General features: G+C 49.7%; 2 protein-coding genes across 2 annotated transcripts; one reads left to right on the forward strand and one right to left on the reverse strand.

The window, feature by feature from the left end:
* Positions 1–609: 609 nt before the first annotated feature.
* On the reverse strand, positions 610–4,467 carry LOC115131244 (proline-rich protein 36-like). The gene is made up of 3 exons (XM_065020084.1): positions 4,442–4,467; positions 2,450–3,146; positions 610–2,307 (listed from the first exon to the last, which is right to left on the reverse strand). The coding sequence occupies exons 1-3, from the start codon at positions 4,465–4,467 to the stop codon at positions 610–612; spliced, it is 2,421 nt and encodes an 806-aa protein (XP_064876156.1).
* Positions 4,468–16,266: 11,799 nt separating this feature from the next.
* Positions 16,267–20,816, forward strand: LOC115132674 (hairy/enhancer-of-split related with YRPW motif protein 1-like). Its single transcript, XM_029665397.2, has 5 exons — positions 16,267–16,944; positions 17,199–17,274; positions 17,403–17,486; positions 17,711–17,792; positions 18,212–20,816. Exons 1-5 carry the CDS (start codon positions 16,859–16,861, stop codon positions 18,934–18,936), a joined length of 1,053 nt encoding a protein of 350 aa, XP_029521257.2. The 5' UTR covers positions 16,267–16,858; the 3' UTR covers positions 18,937–20,816.
* The last annotated feature ends 488 nt before the right edge of the window (positions 20,817–21,304 follow it).

Consider the following 21,304-nt stretch of genomic DNA (forward strand, 5'->3'; position numbering starts at 1 on the left):
CTCTTTCTCTCTCTCTTTCTCTCTTTCTCTCTTTCTCTCTTTCTCTCTCTCTGTCTCTGTCTTTCTCTTTCTTTCTCTCTCTCTCTCTCTCTGTCTTTCTCTCTCTCTCTATGTCTGTCTTTCTCTCTCTTCCTCTCTCTCTCTTTCTCTCTCTCTCTGTCTTACTCTCTCTTTCTCTCTTTCTCTCTTTCTCTCTCTCTTTCTCTCTTTCTTTATCTCTCTCTCTCTTTCTCTCTCTCTCTCTTTCTCTCTCTCTCTCTCTTTCTCTCTCTCTCTGATTCTCTCTCTCTGATTCTCTCTCTCTGATTCTCTCTCTCCTCGTCGCTGCTTCCTCCCCTCCGTCAGTGTCTCCTCCAGACAGACAGTCCTCTCAAGGCGGCGGCCCACAGCATGCCCCAGTCCTAACCCGGCCATGGCCCGGTCCTGCCCCAGTCCTAACCTGGCCTTGCCCCGGTCCTGCCCCAGTCCTAACCTGGCCATGCCACGGTCCTGCCCCAGTCCTAACCCGACCATGGCCCGGTCCTGCCCCAGTCCTAACCCGGCCATGCCCCAGTCCTGCCTCAATCCTGCCCCTGTCCTGCCCCTGTCATGACCCTGAAGGGATCAATTTCACAGGATCTCACAAGCAGTGCTGGTTCTCAGCTGCATGAGAGACTTGGAGGATGTGTGGGATGTGGAGGGGATTGGAGGATGTGTAAAATGTGTAGGGGCTTGGCGGATGTGTAGGATATGTAGGGGCTTGGAGGATGTGTAGGATGTGTAGGGGCTTGGAGGATGTGTAGGATGTGTAGGGGCTTGGCGGATGTGTAGGATGTGTAGGGGCTTGGCGGATGTGTAGGATGTGTAGGATGTGTAGGATGTGTAGGGGCTTGGAGGATGTGTAGGATGTGGAGGATGTTTAGGATGTGTAGGGGCTTGGAGGATGTGGAGGCGCTTGGAGGATGTGGAGAGCCTTGGAGGATGTGGAGAGCCTTGGAGGATGTGGAGAGCCTTGGAGGAGCTTGGAGGATGTGGAGAGACTTGGAGGATGTGTAGGATGTGGAGGATGTGGAGAGACTTGGAGGATGTGGAGGGGCTTTGAGGATGTGTAGGATGTGGAGGATGTGGAGAGACTTGGAGGATGTGTAGGGGCTTGGAGGATGTGTAGGATGTGTAGGATGTGTAGGGGCTTGGAGGAGGCTTGGATGATGTGGAGAGACTTGGAGGGTGTGGAGGAGCTTTGAGGATGTGTAGGATGTGTAGGATGTGGAGGATGTGGAGGATGTGGAGGATGTGTAGGGGCTTGGAGGATGTGGAGGGTGTGGAGGAGCTTGAAGGATGTGGAGAGACTTGAAGGGTGTGGAGGAGCTTAGAGGATGTGGAGAGACTTGGAGGATGTGGAGGGGCTTTGAGGATGTGTAGGATGTGGAGGATGTGGAGGATGTGGAGGATGTGGAGGATGTGTAGGGGCTTGGAGGATGTGGAGGAGCTTGGAGGATGTGTAGGATGTGTAGGGGCTTGGAGGATGTGTAGGGGCTTGGAGGATGTGTAGGGGCTTGGAGGATGTGGAGGATGTGGAGGAGCTTGGAGGATGTGAAGAGACTTGGAGGGTGTAGAGGAGCTTAGAGGATGTGGAGAGACTTGGAGGGTGTAGAGGAGCTTAGAGGATGTGGAGAGACTTGGATTATTTGGAGGAGCTTGGAGGATGTGGAGGATGTGGAGAGACTTGGAGGGTGGAGAGGAGCTTAGAGGATGTGGAGAGACTTGGAGGGTGTAGAGGAGCTTAGAGGATGTGGAGAGACTTGGAGCTTGAAGGATGTGGAGAGGCTTGGCGGGTGTAGAGGAGCTTAGAGGATGTGTAGGATGTGTAGGATGTGTAGGAGCTTGGAGGATGTGGAGAGACTTGGAGGGTGTGGAGGAGCTTGAAGGATGTGGAGAGACTTGGAGGGTGTAGAGGAGCTTAGAGGATGTGGAGAGACTTGGAGGGTGTGGAGGAGCTTGAAGGATGTGGAGAGGCTTGGAGGGTGTAGAGGAGCTTAGAGGATGTGGAGAGACTTGGAGGGTGTAGTGGAGCTTAGAGGATGTGGAGGATGTGGAGAGACTTGGAGGGTGTGGAGGAGCTTGAAGGATGTGGAGAGACTTGGAGGGTGTAGAGGAGCTTAGAGGATGTGGAGAGACTTGGAGGGTGTAGAGGAGCTTAGAGGATGTGGAGGAAGTGGAGAGACTTGGAGGGTGTGGAGGAGCTTGAAGGATGTGGAGAGACTTGGAGGGTGTAGAGGAGCTTAGAGGGTGTGGAGGAGCTTGGAGGATGTGGAGGATGTGGAGAGACTTGGAGGGTGTGGAGGAGCTTGGAGGATGTGGAGGATGTGGAGAGACTTGGAGGGTGTGGAGGAGCTTGGAGGATGTGGAGGATGTGGAGAGACTTGGAGGGTGTGGAGGAGCTTGGAGGATGTGGAGGATGTGGAGAGACTTGGAGGGTGTGGAGGAGCTTGGAGGATGTGGAGGAGCTTGGAGGATGTGGAGGGGGTTTGAGGATGTTGAGGATGTGTAGGATGTGGAGGATCTTGGAGGGTGTGGAGGATGTGGAGAGATTTGGAGGATGTGGAGAGACTTGGAGGATGTGGAGAGATTTGGAGGATGTGGAGAGACTTGGAGGATGTGGAGAGATTTGGAGGATGTGTAGGAGCTTGGAGGATGTGGAGGATGTGGAGGATATGTAGGATGTGTAGGGGCTTGGAGGATGTGGAGAGACTTGGAGGGTGTAGAGGAGCTTAGAGGATGTGGAGAGACTTGGAGGATGTGGAGAGACTTGGAGGATGTGGAGAGACTTGGAGGATGTGGAGAGCCTTGGAGGATGTGGTGAGACTTGGAGGATGTGGAGAGACTTGGAGGATCTGGAGGAGCTTGGAGGATGTGGAGACACTTGGAGGGTGTAGAGGAGCTTAGAGGATGTGGAAAATGTGGAGAGACTTGGAGGAGCTTGGAGGGGCTTTGAGGATGTTGAGGATGTGGAGAGACTTGGAGGATGTGGAGGGGCTTTGAGGATGTTGAGGATGTGGAGAGACTTGGAGGATGTGGAGGAGCTTTGAGGATATGGAGGATATGGAGGAGCTTGGGGGATGTGGAGAATGTGGAGGAGCTTGGGGGATGTGGAGAATGTGGAGGAGCTTGGGGGATGTGGAGAATGTGGAGAGACTTGGAGGATGTGGAGAATGTGGAGGAGCTTGGGGAATGTGGAGGATGTGGAGGAGCTTGGGGGATGTGGAGAATGTGGAGGAGCTTGGGGGATGTGGAGAATGTGGAGAGACTTGGAGGATGTGGAGGATGTGGAGGATGTGGAGGATGTGGAGTAGCTTGGAGGATGTGGAGAGACTTTGTCAGATGTGGAGGAGCTTGGAGGATGTGGAGGATGTGGAGGATGTGGAGAGACTTTGTCAGATGTGGAGGATGTGGAGGATGTGGAGAGGCTTGGAGGATGTGGAGGATGTGGAGAGGCTTGGAGGATGTGGAGAGGCTTGGAGGATGTGGAGGGGCTTGGAGGATGTGGAGGATGTGGAGAGGCTTGGAGGATGTGGAGGAGCTTGGAGGATGTGGAGAGGCTTGGAGGATGTGGAGAGGCTTGGAGGATGTGGAGGATGTGGAGAGATTTGGAGGATGTGGAGAGGCTTGGAGGATGTGGAGGATGTGGAGAGGCTTGGAGGATGTGGAGGGGCTTGGAGGATGTGGAGAGGCTTGGAGGATGTGGAGGATGTGGAGAGGCTTGGAGGATGTGGAGGGGCTTGGAGGATGTGGAGGGGCTTGGAGGATGTGGAGGATGTGGAGAGGCTTCTGACCTCCCATCATTGCCAGGGTCAAGGAGATTCAGGGGGGCAGCTTTCTGACGTGTGTGTGTGGTTGGCTGGAGGTGTGTGTGTGTGTGTGTGTGTGTGTGTGTGTGTGTGTGTGTGTGTGTGTGTGTGTGTGTGTGTGTGTGTGTGTTGTCAGAGGGGGTAACAATGAACTCAGACACTAAAACACCTGAATACAGACCTGGTAACATCAGCAATGTTTCAGGAAATGTAATTGTAAACGTGCAGTAAAAAATAACACAATGAATGTAGTCAAACTTTTAAGCAACTCATTCAGTACTGAGCCAAAATATATACAATTTCAAAGATTTTACTGAGTTATAGTTCATATATGGAAATCAGTCACTTGAAATAAATAAATTAGGCCATAATCTATGGATTTCACATGACTGGGAATACAGATATGCACCTGTTCATCACAGATACCTTAAAAAAAAGTAGGGGCGTGGATCAGAAAACCAGTCAGTATCTGGTGTGACCGACTTATGTAGCGCAACACATCTCCTTTGCATAGAGTCGATCAGGCTGTTGATTGTGGCCTATGGAATGTTGTCCCACTCCTCTTTAATGGCTGTGAGAAGTTGCTGGATATTGTACAGAACATGCTGTCGTACCTGTCGATCCAGAGTATTCCAAACATGCTCAATGGGTGACATGTCTGGTATGCAGGCAATGGAAGAACTGGGATATTTTCAGCTTCTAGGGATTGAGTATAGTTCTTTGCCACATGGGGCCGTGCATTATCATGCTGAAACATGAGGTGATTGCGGCGGATGAATGGCATGACAATGGGCCTCAGGATCTCGTCATGGTATCTCTGTGCATTCAAATTACCATTGATAAAATGCAATGGTGTTCGTTGTCCATAGCCTAAGCCTACCCATACCATAACATACCATAACCCCACTGCCACCGTGGGGCACTCTGTTCACAACGTTGACATCGGCAAACCGCTCGCCCGCAAGACATTCATGCTGTCTGCCATCTGCCCGGTACAGTTCAAACTAGGATTCATCAGTGAAGAGCACACTTCTCCAGCATACCAGTGGCCATCGAAGGTGAGCAATTTGCACACTGAAGTTGGTTATGATGCCAAACTGCAGTCAGGCCAAGACCCTGGTGAGGACGACAAGACCCTGGTGAGGACGACAAGACCCTGGTGAGGACGACAAGCACGCAGATGAGCTTCCCTGAGACGGTTTCTGACAGTTTTTTGCAATAATTATTAGGTTGTACAAACCCACAGTTTTATCAGCTGTCTGGGTGGTTGGTCTCAGATGATCCCACAGGTGAAGAATCTGGATGTGGAGGTCCTGGGCTGGTGTGGTTACAGGTGGTCTGTGGTGAAGAATCTGGATGGGGAGGTCCTGGGCTGGTGTGGTTACAGGTGGTCTGTGGTGAAGAATCTGGATGGGGAGGTCCTGGGCTGGTGTGGTTACAGGTGGTCTACGGTGAAGAATCTGGATGTGGAGGTCCTGGGCTGGTGTGGTTACAGGTGGTCTGTGGTGAAGAATCTGGATGTGGAGGTCCTGGGCTGGTGTGGTTACAGGTGGTCTACGGTGAAGAATCTGGATGTGGAGGTCCTGGGCTGGTGTGGTTACAGGTGGTCTGTGGTGAAGAATCTGGATGTGGAGGTCCTGGGCTGGTGTGGTTACAGGTGGTCTACGGTGAAGAATCTGGATGTGGAGGTCCTGGGCTGGTGTGGTTACACGTGGTCTGTGGTGAAGAATCTGGATGTGGAGGTCCTGGGCTGGTGTGGTTACAGGTGGTCTACGGTGAAGAATCTGGATGTGGAGGTCCTGGGCTGGTGTGGTTACAGGTGGTCTACGGTGAAGAATCTGGATGTGGAGGTCCTGGGCTGGTGTGGTTACACGTGGTCTGTGGTGAAGAATCTGGATGGGGAGGTCCTGGGCTGGTGTGGTTACAGGTGGTCTGTGGTGAAGAATCTGGATGGGGAGGTCCTGGGCTGGTGTGGTTACAGGTGGTCTACGGTGAAGAATCTGGATGTGGAGGTCCTGGGCTGGTGTGGTTACAGGTGGTCTGTGGTGAAGAATCTGGATGTGGAGGTCCTGGGCTGGTGTGGTTACAGGTGGTCTACGGTGAAGAATCTGGATGTGGAGGTCCTGGGCTGGTGTGGTTACAGGTGGTCTGTGGTGAAGAATCTGGATGTGGAGGTCCTGGGCTGGTGTGGTTACAGGTGGTCTCACGGTGAAGAATCTGGATGTGGAGGTCCTGGGCTGGTGTGGTTACACGTGGTCTGTGGTGAAGAATCTGGATGTGGAGGTCCTGGGCTGGTGTGGTTACAGGTGGTCTCACGGTGAAGAATCTGGATGTGGAGGTCCTGGGCTGGTGTGGTTACAGGTGGTCTACGGTGAAGAATCTGGATGTGGAGGTCCTGGGCTGGTGTGGTTACACGTGGTCTGTGGTGAAGAATCTGGATGTGGAGGTCCTGGGCTGGTGTGGTTACAGGTGGTCTGTGGTGAAGAATCTGGATGTGGATGTCCTGGGCTGGTGTGGTTACAGGTGGTCTGTGGTGAAGAATCTGGATGTGGAGGTCCTGGGCTGGTGTGGTTACAGGTGGTCTACGGTGAAGAATCTGGATGTGGAGGTCCTGGGCTGGTGTGGTTACAGGTGGTCTACGGTGAAGAATCTGGATGTGGAGGTCCTGGGCTGGTGTGGTTACAGGTGGTCTACGGTGAAGAATCTGGATGTGGAGGTCCTGGGCTGGTGTGGTTACAGGTGGTCTACGGTGAAGAATCTGGATGTGGAGGTCCTGGGCTGGTGTGGTTACAGGTGGTCTACGGTGAAGAATCTGGATGTGGAGGTCCTGGGCTGGTGTGGTTACAGGTGGTCTACGGTGAAGAATCTGGATGTGGAGGTCCTGGGCTGGTGTGGTTACAGGTGGTCTACGGTGAAGAATCTGGATGTGGAGGTCCTGGGCTGGTGTGGTTACAGGTGGTCTACGGTGAAGAATCTGGATGTGGAGGTCCTGGGCTGGTGTGGTTACAGGTGGTCTACGGTGAAGAATCTGGATGTGGAGGTCCTGGGCTGGTGTGGTTACAGGTGGTCTACGGTGAAGAATCTGGATGTGGAGGTCCTGGGCTGGTGTGGTTACAGGTGGTCTGTGGTGAAGAATCTGGATGTGGAGGTCCTGGGCTGGCGTGGTTACAGGTGGTCTGTGGTGAAGAATCTGGATGTGGAGGTCCTGGGCTGGCGTGGTTACAGGTGGTCTACGGTGAAGAATCTGGATGTGGAGGTCCTGGGCTGGTGTGGTTACAGGTGGTCTGTGGTGAAGAATCTGGATGTGGAGGTCCTGGGCTGGCGTGGTTACAGGTGGTCTGTGGTGAAGAATCTGGATGTGGAGGTCCTGGGCTGGTGTGGTTACAGGTGGTCTGTGGTGAAGAATCTGGATGTGGAGGTCCTGGGCTGGCGTGGTTACAGGTGGTCTGTGGTGAAGAATCTGGATGTGGAGGTCCTGGGCTGGTGTGGTTACAGGTGGTCTGTGGTGAAGAATCTGGATGTGGAGGTCCTGGACTGGTGTGGTTACAGGTGGTCTACGGTGAAGAATCTGGATGTGGAGGTCCTGGGCTGGTGTGGTTACAGGTGGTCTACGGTGAAGAATCTGGATGTGGAGGTCCTGGGCTGGTGTGGTTACAGGTGGTCTGTGGTGAAGAATCTGGATGTGGAGGTCCTGGGCTGGTGTGGTTACAGGTGGTCTGTGGTGAAGAATCTGGATGTGGAGGTCCTGGGCTGGTGTGGTTACAGGTGGTCTACGGTGAAGAATCTGGATGTGGAGGTCCTGGGCTGGTGTGGTTACAGGTGGTCTGCGGTGAAGAATCTGGATGTGGAGGTCCTGGGCTGGTGTGGTTACAGGTGGTCTACGGTGAAGAATCTGGATGTGGAGGTCCTGGGCTGGTGTGGTTACAGGTGGTCTACGGTGAAGAATCTGGATGTGGAGGTCCTGGGCTGGTGTGGTTACAGGTGGTCTGTGGTGAAGAATCTGGATGTGGAGGTCCTGGGCTGGCGTGGTTACAGGTGGTCTGTGTTGAAGAATCTGGATGTGGAGGTCCTGGGCTGGTGTGGTTACAGGTGGTCTGTGGTGAAGAATCTGGATGTGGAGGTCCTGGGCTGGCGTGGTTACAGGTGGTCTGTGGTGAAGAATCTGGATGTGGAGGTCCTGGGCTGGTGTGGTTACAGGTGGTCTACGGTGAAGAATCTGGATGTGGAGGTCCTGGGCTGGTGTGGTTACAGGTGGTCTGTGGTGAAGAATCTGGATGTGGAGGTCCTGGGCTGGCGTGGTTACAGGTGGTCTGTGGTGAAGAATCTGGATGTGGAGGTCCTGGGCTGGTGTGGTTACAGGTGGTCTGTGGTGAATAATCTGGATGTGGAGGTCCTGGGCTGGCGTGGTTACAGGTGGTCTGTGGTGAAGAATCTGGATGTGGAGGTCCTGGGCTGGTGTGGTTACAGGTGGTCTGTGGTGAAGAATCTGGATGTGGAGGTCCTGGACTGGTGTGGTTACAGGTGGTCTACGGTGAAGAATCTGGATGTGGAGGTCCTGGGCTGGTGTGGTTACAGGTGGTCTGTGGTGAAGAATCTGGATGTGGAGGTCCTGGGCTGGTGTGGTTACAGGTGGTCTGTGGTGAAGAATCTGGATGTGGAGGTCCTGGGCTGGTGTGGTTACACGTGGTCTGTGGTGAAGAATCTGGATGTGGAGGTCCTGGGCTGGTGTGGTTACAGGTGGTCTACGGTGAAGAATCTGGATGTGGAGGTCCTGGGCTGGTGTGGTTACAGGTGGTCTGTGGTGAAGAATCTGGATGTGGAGGTCCTGGGCTGGTGTGGTTACAGGTGGTCTACGGTGAAGAATCTGGATGTGGAGGTCCTGGGCTGGTGTGGTTACAGGTGGTCTGTGGTGAAGAATCTGGATGTGGAGGTCCTGGGCTGGTGTGGTTACAGGTGGTCTGTGGTGAAGAATCTGGATGTGGAGGTCCTGGGCTGGCGTGGTTACAGGTGGTCTGTGTGGAGGTGAAGAATCTGGATGTGGAGGTCCTGGGCTGGTGTGGTTACAGGTGGTCTACGGTGAAGAATCTGGATGTGGAGGTCCTGGGCTGGTGTGGTTACAGGTGGTCTACGGTGAAGAATCTGGATGTGGAGGTCCTGGGCTGGTGTGGTTACAGGTGGTCTACGGTGAAGAATCTGGATGTGGAGGTCCTGGGCTGGTGTGGTTACAGGTGGTCTACGGTGAAGAATCTGGATGTGGAGGTCCTGGGCTGGTGTGGTTACAGGTGGTCTGTGGTGAAGAATCTGGATGTGGAGGTCCTGGGCTGGTGTGGTTACAGGTGGTCTACGGTGAAGAATCTGGATGTGGAGGTCCTGGGCTGGTGTGGTTACAGGTGGTCTACGGTGAAGAATCTGGATGTGGAGGTCCTGGGCTGGTGTGGTTACAGGTGGTCTGTGGTGAAGAATCTGGATGTGGAGGTCCTGCGCTGGCGTGGTTACAGGTGGTCTGTGTTGAAGAATCTGGATGTGGAGGTCCTGGGCTGGTGTGGTTACAGGTGGTCTGTGGTGAAGAATCTGGATGTGGAGGTCCTGGGCTGGCGTGGTTACAGGTGGTCTGTGGTGAAGAATCTGGATGTGGAGGTCCTGGGCTGGTGTGGTTACAGGTGGTCTACGGTGAAGAATCTGGATGTGGAGGTCCTGGGCTGGCGTGGTTACAGGTGGTCTGTGGTGAAGAATCTGGATGTGGAGGTCCTGGGCTGGCGTGGTTACAGGTGGTCTGTGGTGAAGAATCTGGATGTGGAGGTCCTGGGCTGGTGTGGTTACAGGTGGTCTGTGGTGAAGAATCTGGATGTGGAGGTCCTGGGCTGGCGTGGTTACAGGTGGTCTGTGGTGAAGAATCTGGATGTGGAGGTCCTGGGCTGGTGTGGTTACAGGTGGTCTGTGGTGAAGAATCTGGATGTGGAGGTCCTGGACTGGTGTGGTTACAGGTGGTCTACGGTGAAGAATCTGGATGTGGAGGTCCTGGGCTGGTGTGGTTACAGGTGGTCTACGGTGAAGAATCTGGATGTGGAGGTCCTGGGCTGGTGTGGTTACAGGTGGTCTGTGGTGAAGAATCTGGATGTGGAGGTCCTGGGCTGGTGTGGTTACACGTGGTCTGTGGTGAAGAATCTGGATGTGGAGGTCCTGGGCTGGTGTGGTTACAGGTGGTCTACGGTGAAGAATCTGGATGTGGAGGTCCTGGGCTGGTGTGGTTACAGGTGGTCTGTGGTGAAGAATCTGGATGTGGAGGTCCTGGGCTGGTGTGGTTACAGGTGGTCTACGGTGAAGAATCTGGATGTGGAGGTCCTGGGCTGGTGGTGGTTACAGGTGGTCTGGGCTGGTGTGGTTACAGGTGAAGAATCTGGATGTGGAGGTCCTGGGCTGGTGTGGTTACAGGTGGTCTGTGGTGAAGAATCTGGATGTGGAGGTCCTGGGCTGGCGTGGTTACAGGTGGTCTGTGTTGAAGAATCTGGATGTGGAGGTCCTGGGCTGGTGTGGTTACAGGTGGTCTGTGGTGAAGAATCTGGATGTGGAGGTCCTGGGCTGGCGTGGTTACAGGTGGTCTGTGGTGAAGAATCTGGATGTGGAGGTCCTGGGCTGGTGTGGTTACAGGTGGTCTACGGTGAAGAATCTGGATGTGGAGGTCCTGGGCTGGTGTGGTTACAGGTGGTCTACGGTGAAGAATCTGGATGTGGAGGTCCTGGGCTGGTGTGGTTACAGGTGGTCTACGGTGAAGAATCTGGATGTGGAGGTCCTGGGCTGGCGTGGTTACAGGTGGTCTGTGGTGAAGAATCTGGATGTGGAGGTCCTGGGCTGGTGTGGTTACAGGTGGTCTGTGGTGAAGAATCTGGATGTGGAGGTCCTGGACTGGTGTGGTTACAGGTGGTCTACGGTGAAGAATCTGGATGTGGAGGTCCTGGGCTGGTGTGGTTACAGCTGGTCTACGGTGAAGAATCTGGATGTGGAGGTCCTGGGCTGGTGTGGTTACAGGTGGTCTGTGGTGAAGAATCTGGATGTGGATGTCCTGGCCTGGTGTGGTTACAGGTGGTCTACGGTGAAGAATCTGGATGTGGAGGTCCTGGGCTGGTGTGGTTACACGTGGTCTGTGGTGAAGAATCTGGATGTGGAGGTCCTGGGCTGGTGTGGTTACAGGTGGTCTACGGTGAAGAATCTGGATGTGGAGGTCCTGGGCTGGTGTGGTTACAGGTGGTCTGTGGTGAAGAATCTGGATGTGGAGGTCCTGGGCTGGTGTGGTTACAGGTGGTCTACGGTGAAGAATCTGGATGTGGAGGTCCTGGGCTGGTGTGGTTACAGGTGGTCTACGGTGAAGAATCTGGATGTGGAGGTCCTGGGCTGGTGTGGTTACAGGTGGGCTGTGGTGAAGAATCTGGATGTGGAGGTCCTGGGCTGGTGTGGTTACAGGTGGTCTACGGTGAAGAATCTGGATGTGGAGGTCCTGGGCTGGTGTGGTTACAGGTGGTCTACGGTGAAGAATCTGGATGTGGAGGTCCTGGGCTGGTGTGGTTACAGGTGCTCTACGGTGAAGAATCTGGATGTGGAGGTCCTGGGCTGGTGTGGTTACAGGTGGTCTGCGGTGAAGATTCTGGATGTGGAGGTCCTGGGCTGGTGTGGTTACAGGTGGTCTACGGTGAAGAATCTGGATGTGGAGGTCCTGGGCTGGTGTGGTTACAGGTGGTCTACGGTGAAGAATCTGGATGTGGAGGTCCTGGGCTGGTGTGGTTACAGGTGGTCTACGGTGAAGAATCTGGATGTGGAGGTCCTGGGCTGGTGTGGTTACAGGTGGTCTACGGTGTGAGGCTGGTTGGACATCATTCAAATTCTCTAAAATGACGTTGGATGCGGTTTATGGTAGAGAAATTAACATAACATTCTCTGGCAACAGCTCTGGTGGACATTGCTGCGGCCAGCATGCCAATTGCACGCTCCCTCAAAACTTGAGCCATCTGTGGCATTGTGTTGTTTGAGAACACTGCACATTTTAGTGGCATTTTATTGTCCCCAACATGAGGTGCACCTGTGTAATGACCATACTGTTTAATCAGATTCTTTATATGCAACACCTGTCAGGTGGATGGACTATCTTGACAAATGCTCACTAACAGGGATGTAAACAAATTTGAGAGTATGGAAAATGTCAATTATCTTTTATTTTAGCTCATGAAACATGGTACCAACACTTTACATTTTGTGTTTATATTTTTGCTCAGTATACATTTTACACTGTATTCTGAATATGCATTTGCCTCAAATTATTTCACCAGCAAAGTGCTAAAATGAACAGGGACAATCTTGTTCTTGCCCTCTAGCATACATCCAGTCCCCCAAACCCGAATTTAGATGAAAGTACACCCCCTTCCCTCCCCAGGGATGAGTCTGTGGTCTCTAGGTGTCAATGCTACCCCCCGGGAGTAAAAATTGACTCATGTTAAACCTGTCGGCCCATTTCCTCATCTAGAAACTCCCTCCAGCACAACACATATAGCTACTGCAGTTGCATATTTACAAGAGTGCGCCATTCTAAAATCAACAAGCACAGTCCAATATTGCTGGGAAATAATGAAGATGTAAGAAGTACACTAGTGTGTTCCCTTGGGATGAACTTTGGCACCATTTTTGGTTGTGTTAAATGTCTTATAATGCCTAACATAGTTCCATCCAACAAGTGGATTCAACAAGTGGGCATTATGATTATGCATTGAATATACATGGCAATGGGAAGTCACCCTCCTGACTTCAGTCAATCAAACCTGGCTGTGGTAGATTGACCGTGAGAGACAGAGGGGCCCTAGAGCGCTTCCCTTGGGGCATGGGACAAAGTAATAATAGGCATGGAGGTCAGTGGGTTACCACTTGAACACATACTCCATATACACACACACGCACACGCACACACACACATGCACTGTGTGTAATCACTTTGGACAGGGGTGAAGAATGGAGTCAAGCACGGTGTGAAAGAGAGAGAGAGACCGCCAGAAACAAACCCAGGAGGATGATGGACGGGCAGTGTGTGTGTGTGTGTGTGTGTGTGTGTGTGTGTGTGTGTGTGTGTGTGTGTGTGTGTGTGTGTGTGTGTGTGTGTGTGTGTGTGTGTGTGTGTGTGTGTGTGTGTGTGTGTACAGACCACCGAACACGGCCAAACAAACAATGTCACCCCCCTCACAATGAGCGGGTGTCACACACGTCTCAGGGAGAATTAGCCGGTGCTTCCTCTCCAAGTGAGTGGAGACAAAGCAAGCCTTTCCTTTGTCTACAAGGCATGGATGGCGACAAGGCTCACGCCTTTAGTCGCCAACTGATCCCATGTTGGTTAGAGCAAGGTTTCCCAAACTCTTTCCCTTTCAACTGATCCTTTACTTCATCAATCAATCAGTAGACAGAGTATTCCCCTCTTTGCTTGGCAGGGAAAAAGAGGGTTTGGCATAACAAAATTTGAGTAATGAAATTCTGCAGTAGACTACACAGGGCCTATGTGTGGCAGACAGTCACAGGACCAAGACCCCAAGCCAACCATGGGATATGACTGACTGAGCTTCAGTCTGATTGGCTAGCGGATGGGGGTTAAAATAACATCAAATTGATCAGAAATACAGTGTAGACATTGTTAATGTTGTAAATGACATAGGCGTACAGAGGCCCATTATTAGCAACAATCATTCCTCTGTTCCAATGGCATGTTGTGTTAGCTAATCTAAGTTTTAATTTTAAAAGGCTAATTGATCATTAGAAACCCTTTTGCAATTATGTTAGCACAGCTGAAAACTATTGTTCTGATTAAAGAAGCAATAAAACTGGTCGAGTATCTAGTTGAGTATGTGGAGCATCAGCATATGTGGGTTTGATTACAGACTCAAAATGGCCAGAAAGTTTCAGAAGAAAGTCCTTTGTTTCTGGCCATTTTGAGCCTGTAATTGAACCCACAAATGCTGATGCACCAGATACTCAACTAGTCTAAAGAAGACCAGTTTTATTGCTTCTTTAATCAGAACAACAGTTTTCAGCTGTACCAACATAATTGCAAAAGGGCCTTTTCTATGATGAAATAATATCAAAATTAGCCATTTAAAATGATAAACCTCAGTACCTCCAGGCTCTGATCAACCCTACACCCAAACAAGGGCACTGCCATCCACCTCTGGCCTGCTCGCCTCCCTACCACTGAGGAAGTACAGTTCCCGCTCAGCCCAGTCAAAACTGTTCGCTGCTGATGGTGGAACAAACTCCCTCACGACGCCAGGACAGCGGAGTCAATCACCACCTTCCGGAGACACCTGAAACCCCACCTCTTTAAGGAATACCTAGGATAGGATAAAGTTCCATTAAAAGATTTAGATGCACTACTGTTCCACTGGAGGTTAAGGTGAATGCAATTTGTAAGTCATAAGTGACTTAAATGTAAATGTAAATGTTGTGCTTTTCTTTCAAAAACAAGGACATTTCTAAGTGACCCCAAACTTTTGAACTGTAGTGTGTATATAGTCTTAATTCATTCCTACTTAGATTTGTGTGTATTGGGTGTATATTGTGTAATTTGTTAGATATTACTTGTTAGATATTACTTGTTAGATATTACTGCACTGCCGGAGCTAGAAGCACAAGCATTTCACTACACCCTCAATAACATCTGCTAATCACGTGTATGTGACCAATAACATTTGATTTGATTTGGATGTGTGGGCGTGCGTGTACGAGTGAGTTTGTGTGTGTGTGTGCGCTCATGTGTGTGTTCCTCGGTCACCTTCAAAGGCAGCACTCTGAAATCACAACATGTGATGAGCCTGGAGTACAGAGACAACAGAGCAGAAAATAACAGCAGCGTGGGAACCCAGCATCCGACTCGCAGCCCGCCAAGCCACTAACAATCGGCAGGCAGCAGAATATGGGAGTTTGTGGGAGTGCCTGTGTCATGTTTGAACCTGAGACTAGCTGGTAGCAGGCAGCAATAACAACATGAAAACAGCCCTAAGAGCTTCCTCTCATTCATGTTTCTAAACAAGGCAGCTCCTCTCTTCTCCCAGCCTGAAGACTATTATGCATACAGCTGCCTGGGGGTTAATACAGCTGCCTGGGGTTAGTACAGCTGCCTGGGGGTTAGTACAGCCGCCTGGGGGTTAGTACAGCTGCCTGGGGGTTAGTCCAGCCGCCTGGGGGTTAGTACAGCTGCCTGGGGGTTAATACAGCTGCCTGGGGGTTAGTACAGCCGCCTGGGGGTTAGTACAGCTGCCTGGGGGTTAGTACAGCTGCCTGGGGGTTAGTACAGCCGCCTGGGGGTTAGTACATCTGCCTGGGGGTTAGTCCAGCTGTCTGGGGGTTAGTACAGCTGCCTGGGGGTTAGTCCAGCTGCCTGGGGGTTAGTACAGCCGCCTGGGGGTTAGTACAGCTGCCTGGGGGTTAATACAGCTGCCTGGGGGTTAGTACAGCCGCCTGGGGGTTAGTACAGCTGCCTGGGGGTTAGTACAGCCGCCTGGGGGTTAGTACAGCCGCCCGGGGGTTAGTACAGCTGCCTGGGAGTTAGTACAGCCGCCTGGGGGTTAGTACAGCCGCCTGGGGGTTAGTCACAGAGATAAGGATCAACCGTTCATATAGAGTCTCAGAGTAGGAGTGCTGTTCTAGGATCAGTTTTACCTTTCAGATCATAATGACTAAGATCATATGGACAGGGATCATACAGCTGTGACCCTCTCACGTTTCCTCCTTGTATTATAATATGTGTGTGGTCGGGTCACAGTGGCAGGAGGCGGAGAAACGTGCCAGGCTGTCACTCTTGGAAAAGACCAGCAGAACATATTAGCATCACTCCATTGTTCCTCTTATTGTAGTGTAATAGAAAGCCTTCAAACATGGAAATAAAACCCTACGTTTTCAGACACATTTTTTTTTTAAATTCATATTTCAACTGATTTCTATGTCTAATACCTGAATGAATCAACGAGTAGCTGCATGTAGACATAATCTTTTCCAAATATATATTTTTGAAGGATTTTGAAGATGTCTGCAAGTGAGAGATTCCAGACCCACCTGTGTCTTCTTTTACACCAGGTCCATAAACCCAGCTTCCTTCTCTACAATAAGATCCTCACAGAGAACAGGAACGGCATGTGTGTGAGAGAGTGAGTGTGAATGTGTGTGACATGAAAACACTTCAACAGTAAGAGTTATATCTGATTGTCACATGATGAGAGGGGATATACAAACGCACAACAATGTCTGTCAATTGATTTGGGAGCGTGGCCATTATTGGGACCCACAGGGGATGTGGTGTAGCGGTGACACACTGGAGAACCGTTATATTTGTGGCACAGTCCCCATCCTCCCCAGTCCCTAAAGCGCCTTTACAACGCATTACGTCGCTCCCTACGCTCCGTGGTGGGTAGGATTAGACTTCATAGTTTGCTCTTGTACACTGGCTCTCTTTTTGATGAGTTAGTATTGGATTACAGGTTCACACGCTAGCCTCTAGACCGCCCGTCGCCCCGACCAATTGCCCCATTCATTCCAAACGCCGGAGACGGCGTCGCCCCTGATTGGTTATCAGCCTTGGGCTAAGAAACTTTCCCACGACCAGCGCGTGCTGACAGCCCGCCAGCCACTCCTCACAACCGGGACAGACAGCCACAGTGCTTGCGGATGGACGAACGGACACTGGGGCGAGTGTGTCACGAACCGAAAGTCTATTGGACCCCTGTCAAACTTATTCACAGAACGGGGTGTGTCTGGGCCATAGAGTTTGCTTGCAACTGTGCTGTCACTCAAACTCATGGCTGTCTCGTAATTGGCAAGTTATGGTGCCATGTCCCGCCCCTCCTGGGTGGCAGTCGTGTAGAAATGATACCGTGGGAAGGCTTGGTCCTTCAAACGGGTCAACTCGAGGTGTACCTGACAGACGCACAGCGACTCGGAGAATTGGGAGACTTGGACTTTATATATATATATACACTGTACTCTGAACGAGGGAAAAACAGCAGCGGATTAAAATGAAACGGAATCACGATTTTAGCTCATCGGACAGTGAGCTGGACGAGAACATTGAGGTTGAGAAGGAGAGTGCCGATGAAAATGGGTACGTTTGTGTCCAATATTTGGGTCATTTGCGTTTTTACTGCGTTACTATTATACGTTCCGAATCCTATTACAAGTATCTCACCCCTTGCTTTGGTGCTGTTTTAGAAAAGACGTGTGAAAAGCAGAAACTGAATTGCGCAATTTGGTCATTTTCGTGGCATTATCTAAGTGGCTCTCAACCAGGGGTCTAGGTTGGGAACCACCAAAAAATAATACACATTAATATAATAATTGTATGTGTTTTTCTTTCAGGAACGTGATTTCACCCCTTGGGCCGATGTCTCCATCAACAAAAACTCAAGTGAATGCGAGGAAGCGCCGTCGAGGAGTGAGTAACCTACATTTCCCCAATATCTCATTTGAATTGTTGTGCATAAAAGTTTGTAATACGCATGTTTTTACACTAGCTAAATGTTCTCTTTCTGCAATGACTAGATGTTCCAATCTCTCTTACAGATCATTGAAAAACGGCGCCGCGACAGAATCAACAACAGCCTCACGGAGCTGCGTAGACTGGTCCCCAGCGCGTTTGAGAAGCAGGTGAGATCCGATCCGTGGGTCTTTCATAAAACCAACGCCCCAGCAACATGTTTGACAGGATACCATATAGTGCTTTGAACTCGTAGAGAAAAATCATGTTCATACATTTTCTGCACGTTTTCAGAAAATAACGAATAAAAATGTCCCGTTTATATATTAAACGATTTAAAGATATTCAATGCCGTTTAATTTGTTTAATTAATGTGCATTCTGCAATCCTGCAGGGTTCAGCTAAACTGGAGAAAGCAGAGATTCTGCAGATGACGGTGGAACATTTGAAGATGCTTCATGCTGCTGGAGGAAAAGGTACACTATATTCTTTTTAAATACTAGAATAAATAACCATAATAAATGCATTATTACAGTAACATGTTTTTGAAGTGCCATAATATTGATTGACTATAAGGTTAGTGATATGGATAATATCTTTCACTGAGTTGTTCTGGAAACACAAGCTACTGTATGCACATCTAATTAAATATTTTAATAAATTATTTAGATGTTGAATAACACACCAATAGGTCTACAATAGTCAAAACAGGTCAGGCAGCCTTACTTTAACTCTCTCCCTGGCTTGACACACCCTGGGGCCAATTGAAGTCTATTCATTGTTATTAATAGACTTCTGTACACTTCCTTAGACATCTGCTATTCCAGCTCTACTTGTTTGGTGTTATTTGCTGAAAACACCTCATTAACCGTTCTTGTTTCCCTCTCCCTTCTAGGTTACTTTGATGCCCGTGCTCTGGCCACGGACTACCGAGGTCTGGGTTTCAGGGAGTGTCTGGCTGAGACAGCCCGCTACCTGAGCATCATCGAGGGGCTGGACAGCGCTGACCCCCTGAGGATCCACCTGGTCTCCCACCTGAATAGCTACACGTCCCAGAGAGAGGCCCTCTCCATCTCTGGGATAGGGCACCTGGCCTGGGGCTCTGCCTTTGCGTCGCCCCCCTCCGCCCACCTGGCCCACCTTCTCCTCCGGCAGCAGCACCATCAACATCAGCATGGGGCGACGTTACAGTTACCACGGAGCGCCTCCAACAGCCCTCCGTCATCCTCCTCTTCTACTCCTTCATCCTCCTCCTCTCCGATTGAGAGAGCGCCACGTTCCTCGCCCCATGGCCATGCTCCCAGCAGGCTTAGCGGTGCCACCCCCCTCTCTGAGCACAGCCACTCCCAGGGGGGCCCTCGCCACGTCCCCCCCAGCGCTGCCCCCCTCCCCCTGGGACTGAACCTCACCGTGACCTCCTCAGCCGCCGTGACCGCCAAGCTCTCCCCTCCCCTCTCTCTGTCCTCCCTCTCCACCCTGTCGGCGTTCCCCTTCCCCTTCAGTGCCTTCCCCCTGCTGTCCCCCAGCACCCTCAGCTCTCCTGCCTACACCCCCTCCAGCCAGGCCAGCTTGGGGAAGCAGCCCTACCGGCCCTGGGGCATGGAGATAGGGGCTTTCTGAACAATCTTTAACCCCCCTCCACACAGACTAAACTGACCATATAGATCAATAGAGGTCTCACCATCACTATGAACTCAACTCAGTTCACCAGCTGAGAAGGACCTTTCCAAGACAATGTTTTTCTAGACCTTTCCATGGCCAAGACAATGTTTTTCTAGACATTTCCATGGCCAAGACAATGTTTTTCTAGACCTTTCCATGGCCAAGACAAGATTATGTTTTTCTAGACTCTTCCATGGCCAAGACAAGATGGAGTTTTTCTATCTCACATCCTATAGAGGATTTCTTAGAAATCGTGTTTCAAATCAAAGTTTGTTGGTCACACACATATTTTGCCGATGTTATCGTGGGTGTAGCAACATGCTTGTGTTTCTAGCTCCAACAGTACTGTAATATCTAGCTAAATGCTTGTGTTTCTAGCTCCAACAGTACTGTAATATCTAGCTAAATGCTTGTGTTTCTAGCTCCAACAGTACTGTAATACCTAGCTAAATGATTGTGTTTCTAGCTCCAACAGTAATACCTAGCTAAATGCTTGTTTCTAGCTCCAACAGTACTGTAATATCTAGCTAAATGCTTGTGTTTCTAGCTCCAACAGTAATACCTAGCTAAATGCTTGTGTTTCTAGCTCCAACAGTACTGTAATACCTAGCCAAATGCTTGTGTTTCTAGCTCCAACAGTAATACCTAGCTAAATGCTTGTGTTTCTAGCTCCAACAGTAATACCTAGCTAAATGCTTGTGTTTCTAGCTCCAACAGTAATACCTAGCTAAATGCTTGTGTTTCTAGCTCCAACAGTAATACCTAGCTAAATGCTTATATAGCGGGCTGTTCACTTTTTACATTCTATGATATTATATGACCCATAAAAAGTGGTGGAGGCACGACACTCTTCTCCATTAAAACATTTTGATTGTGAATTAATGAATGAATAATATATCATCTTCAACATATGGGAACAATCCCTCAAACACACTGCAGTGTCTCTGTAGCTTTGCTCAGAGATACAGTATATAGACTATATATTACAGTCCAATTTTGAGTAGACATTAAAATGTCATGGTGCAAGTGATCAGTGCTGTTCGAGATTCTGCACAGATTATTGTGAACATGCTGACTTTATATGATTACACAAGACAATATATAGTTACAATAACCTCAGAATGTGGCCGTGGATGTGTTACTCATTTAAAGGTTGAATGTTACAATAACTTTAATGTAACTTAACTTCAGGCTATTTACTTTATTACAAAAGTTATATTGAATTATCTTTGGTTGACGACCAAAATATAATTTATATTCTGCTTGGATAGCTCCATTTGTGCCACTGACTTAGTGAGTGGAATTCACACCTCCATCTCAACCAAAAATGTAAGTTAAACAATAGGAGTAAATCAAATTAAACTTTATTTAAAGAGCATTTAAAGTTTGATTTGATTCAGTCCTAATCCTTTAGTTAGATTTTTGGTTGAGATGGAGACTTTAATAGAACATATAAATGATTAATTTGTTAGACAAACTGGAATTAAACCCACACTAAGTCAGTGGCACAGATGGAACTATCCAAGCAGAAGATAAATCTCCTTCAAATGTTGGTTTTTGGTTGCGTTACCAAACAAACACAATTAAATATAACTTTTGAAATACAGTAAATATCCTGATAACTTGTCGACAAGTTAACAAATGATTGGTTGGGTTCACGTCTCCAACTCAACCAAAAATCGCAGTTAAAGAATGGGATTAAGTATGTGGCTCAGATGGAACTATGCAAGCAGTACATACATCTCCTTTAAATGTTGATATTTGTCTCTCTTATTAGAGGAATCACAGTGATAACAGATTAATCAGTTGTATAAATAAACAAAATACCTGACATTTGATTCCAATTTGAACTTTGCTTGCTTTTTAATGGTTTAAAGCGCAGTGATAGACATTTGGGTGACGACTATACCAAAAATCCTACATTGTTTTTCCATTGGAATTTGGTTGTGCTTTTAGATGCTTAAAAGCATAGTGAAAACACATTGTCAATTCAACTAACTTTGGGCTGTGTTTTTGAGTATGTGACTATAGGTTGTAATCTCATTGATCAACGTCTCAACCAAATATTACCCAATTTTCCACGTAGAAATGATGTGGTGTGCCCAGTGGGAATAATCCCTGTTCCTGTCTCTATCTCTGGCTCTGTCCCTGTGGTGTTCTCTGCTGTGCTGTGACAGTCAACGCCCGGCATCAACCACAGCCTCTGGGTCTCTCTCTGTGGCCTCTCTGAGTGTACAGGAAGCTATTAACAACGAGGGGATATCCTGAACAATGGCAGCCTGGCGGGCCCTACCGGGTGGGAGTGGGAAGAGGGGGAGGAGGGGGA

Source organism: Oncorhynchus nerka, linkage group LG7, assembly GCF_034236695.1.
Source record: "Oncorhynchus nerka isolate Pitt River linkage group LG7, Oner_Uvic_2.0, whole genome shotgun sequence".
Lineage (NCBI taxonomy): Eukaryota > Metazoa > Chordata > Actinopteri > Salmoniformes > Salmonidae > Oncorhynchus > Oncorhynchus nerka.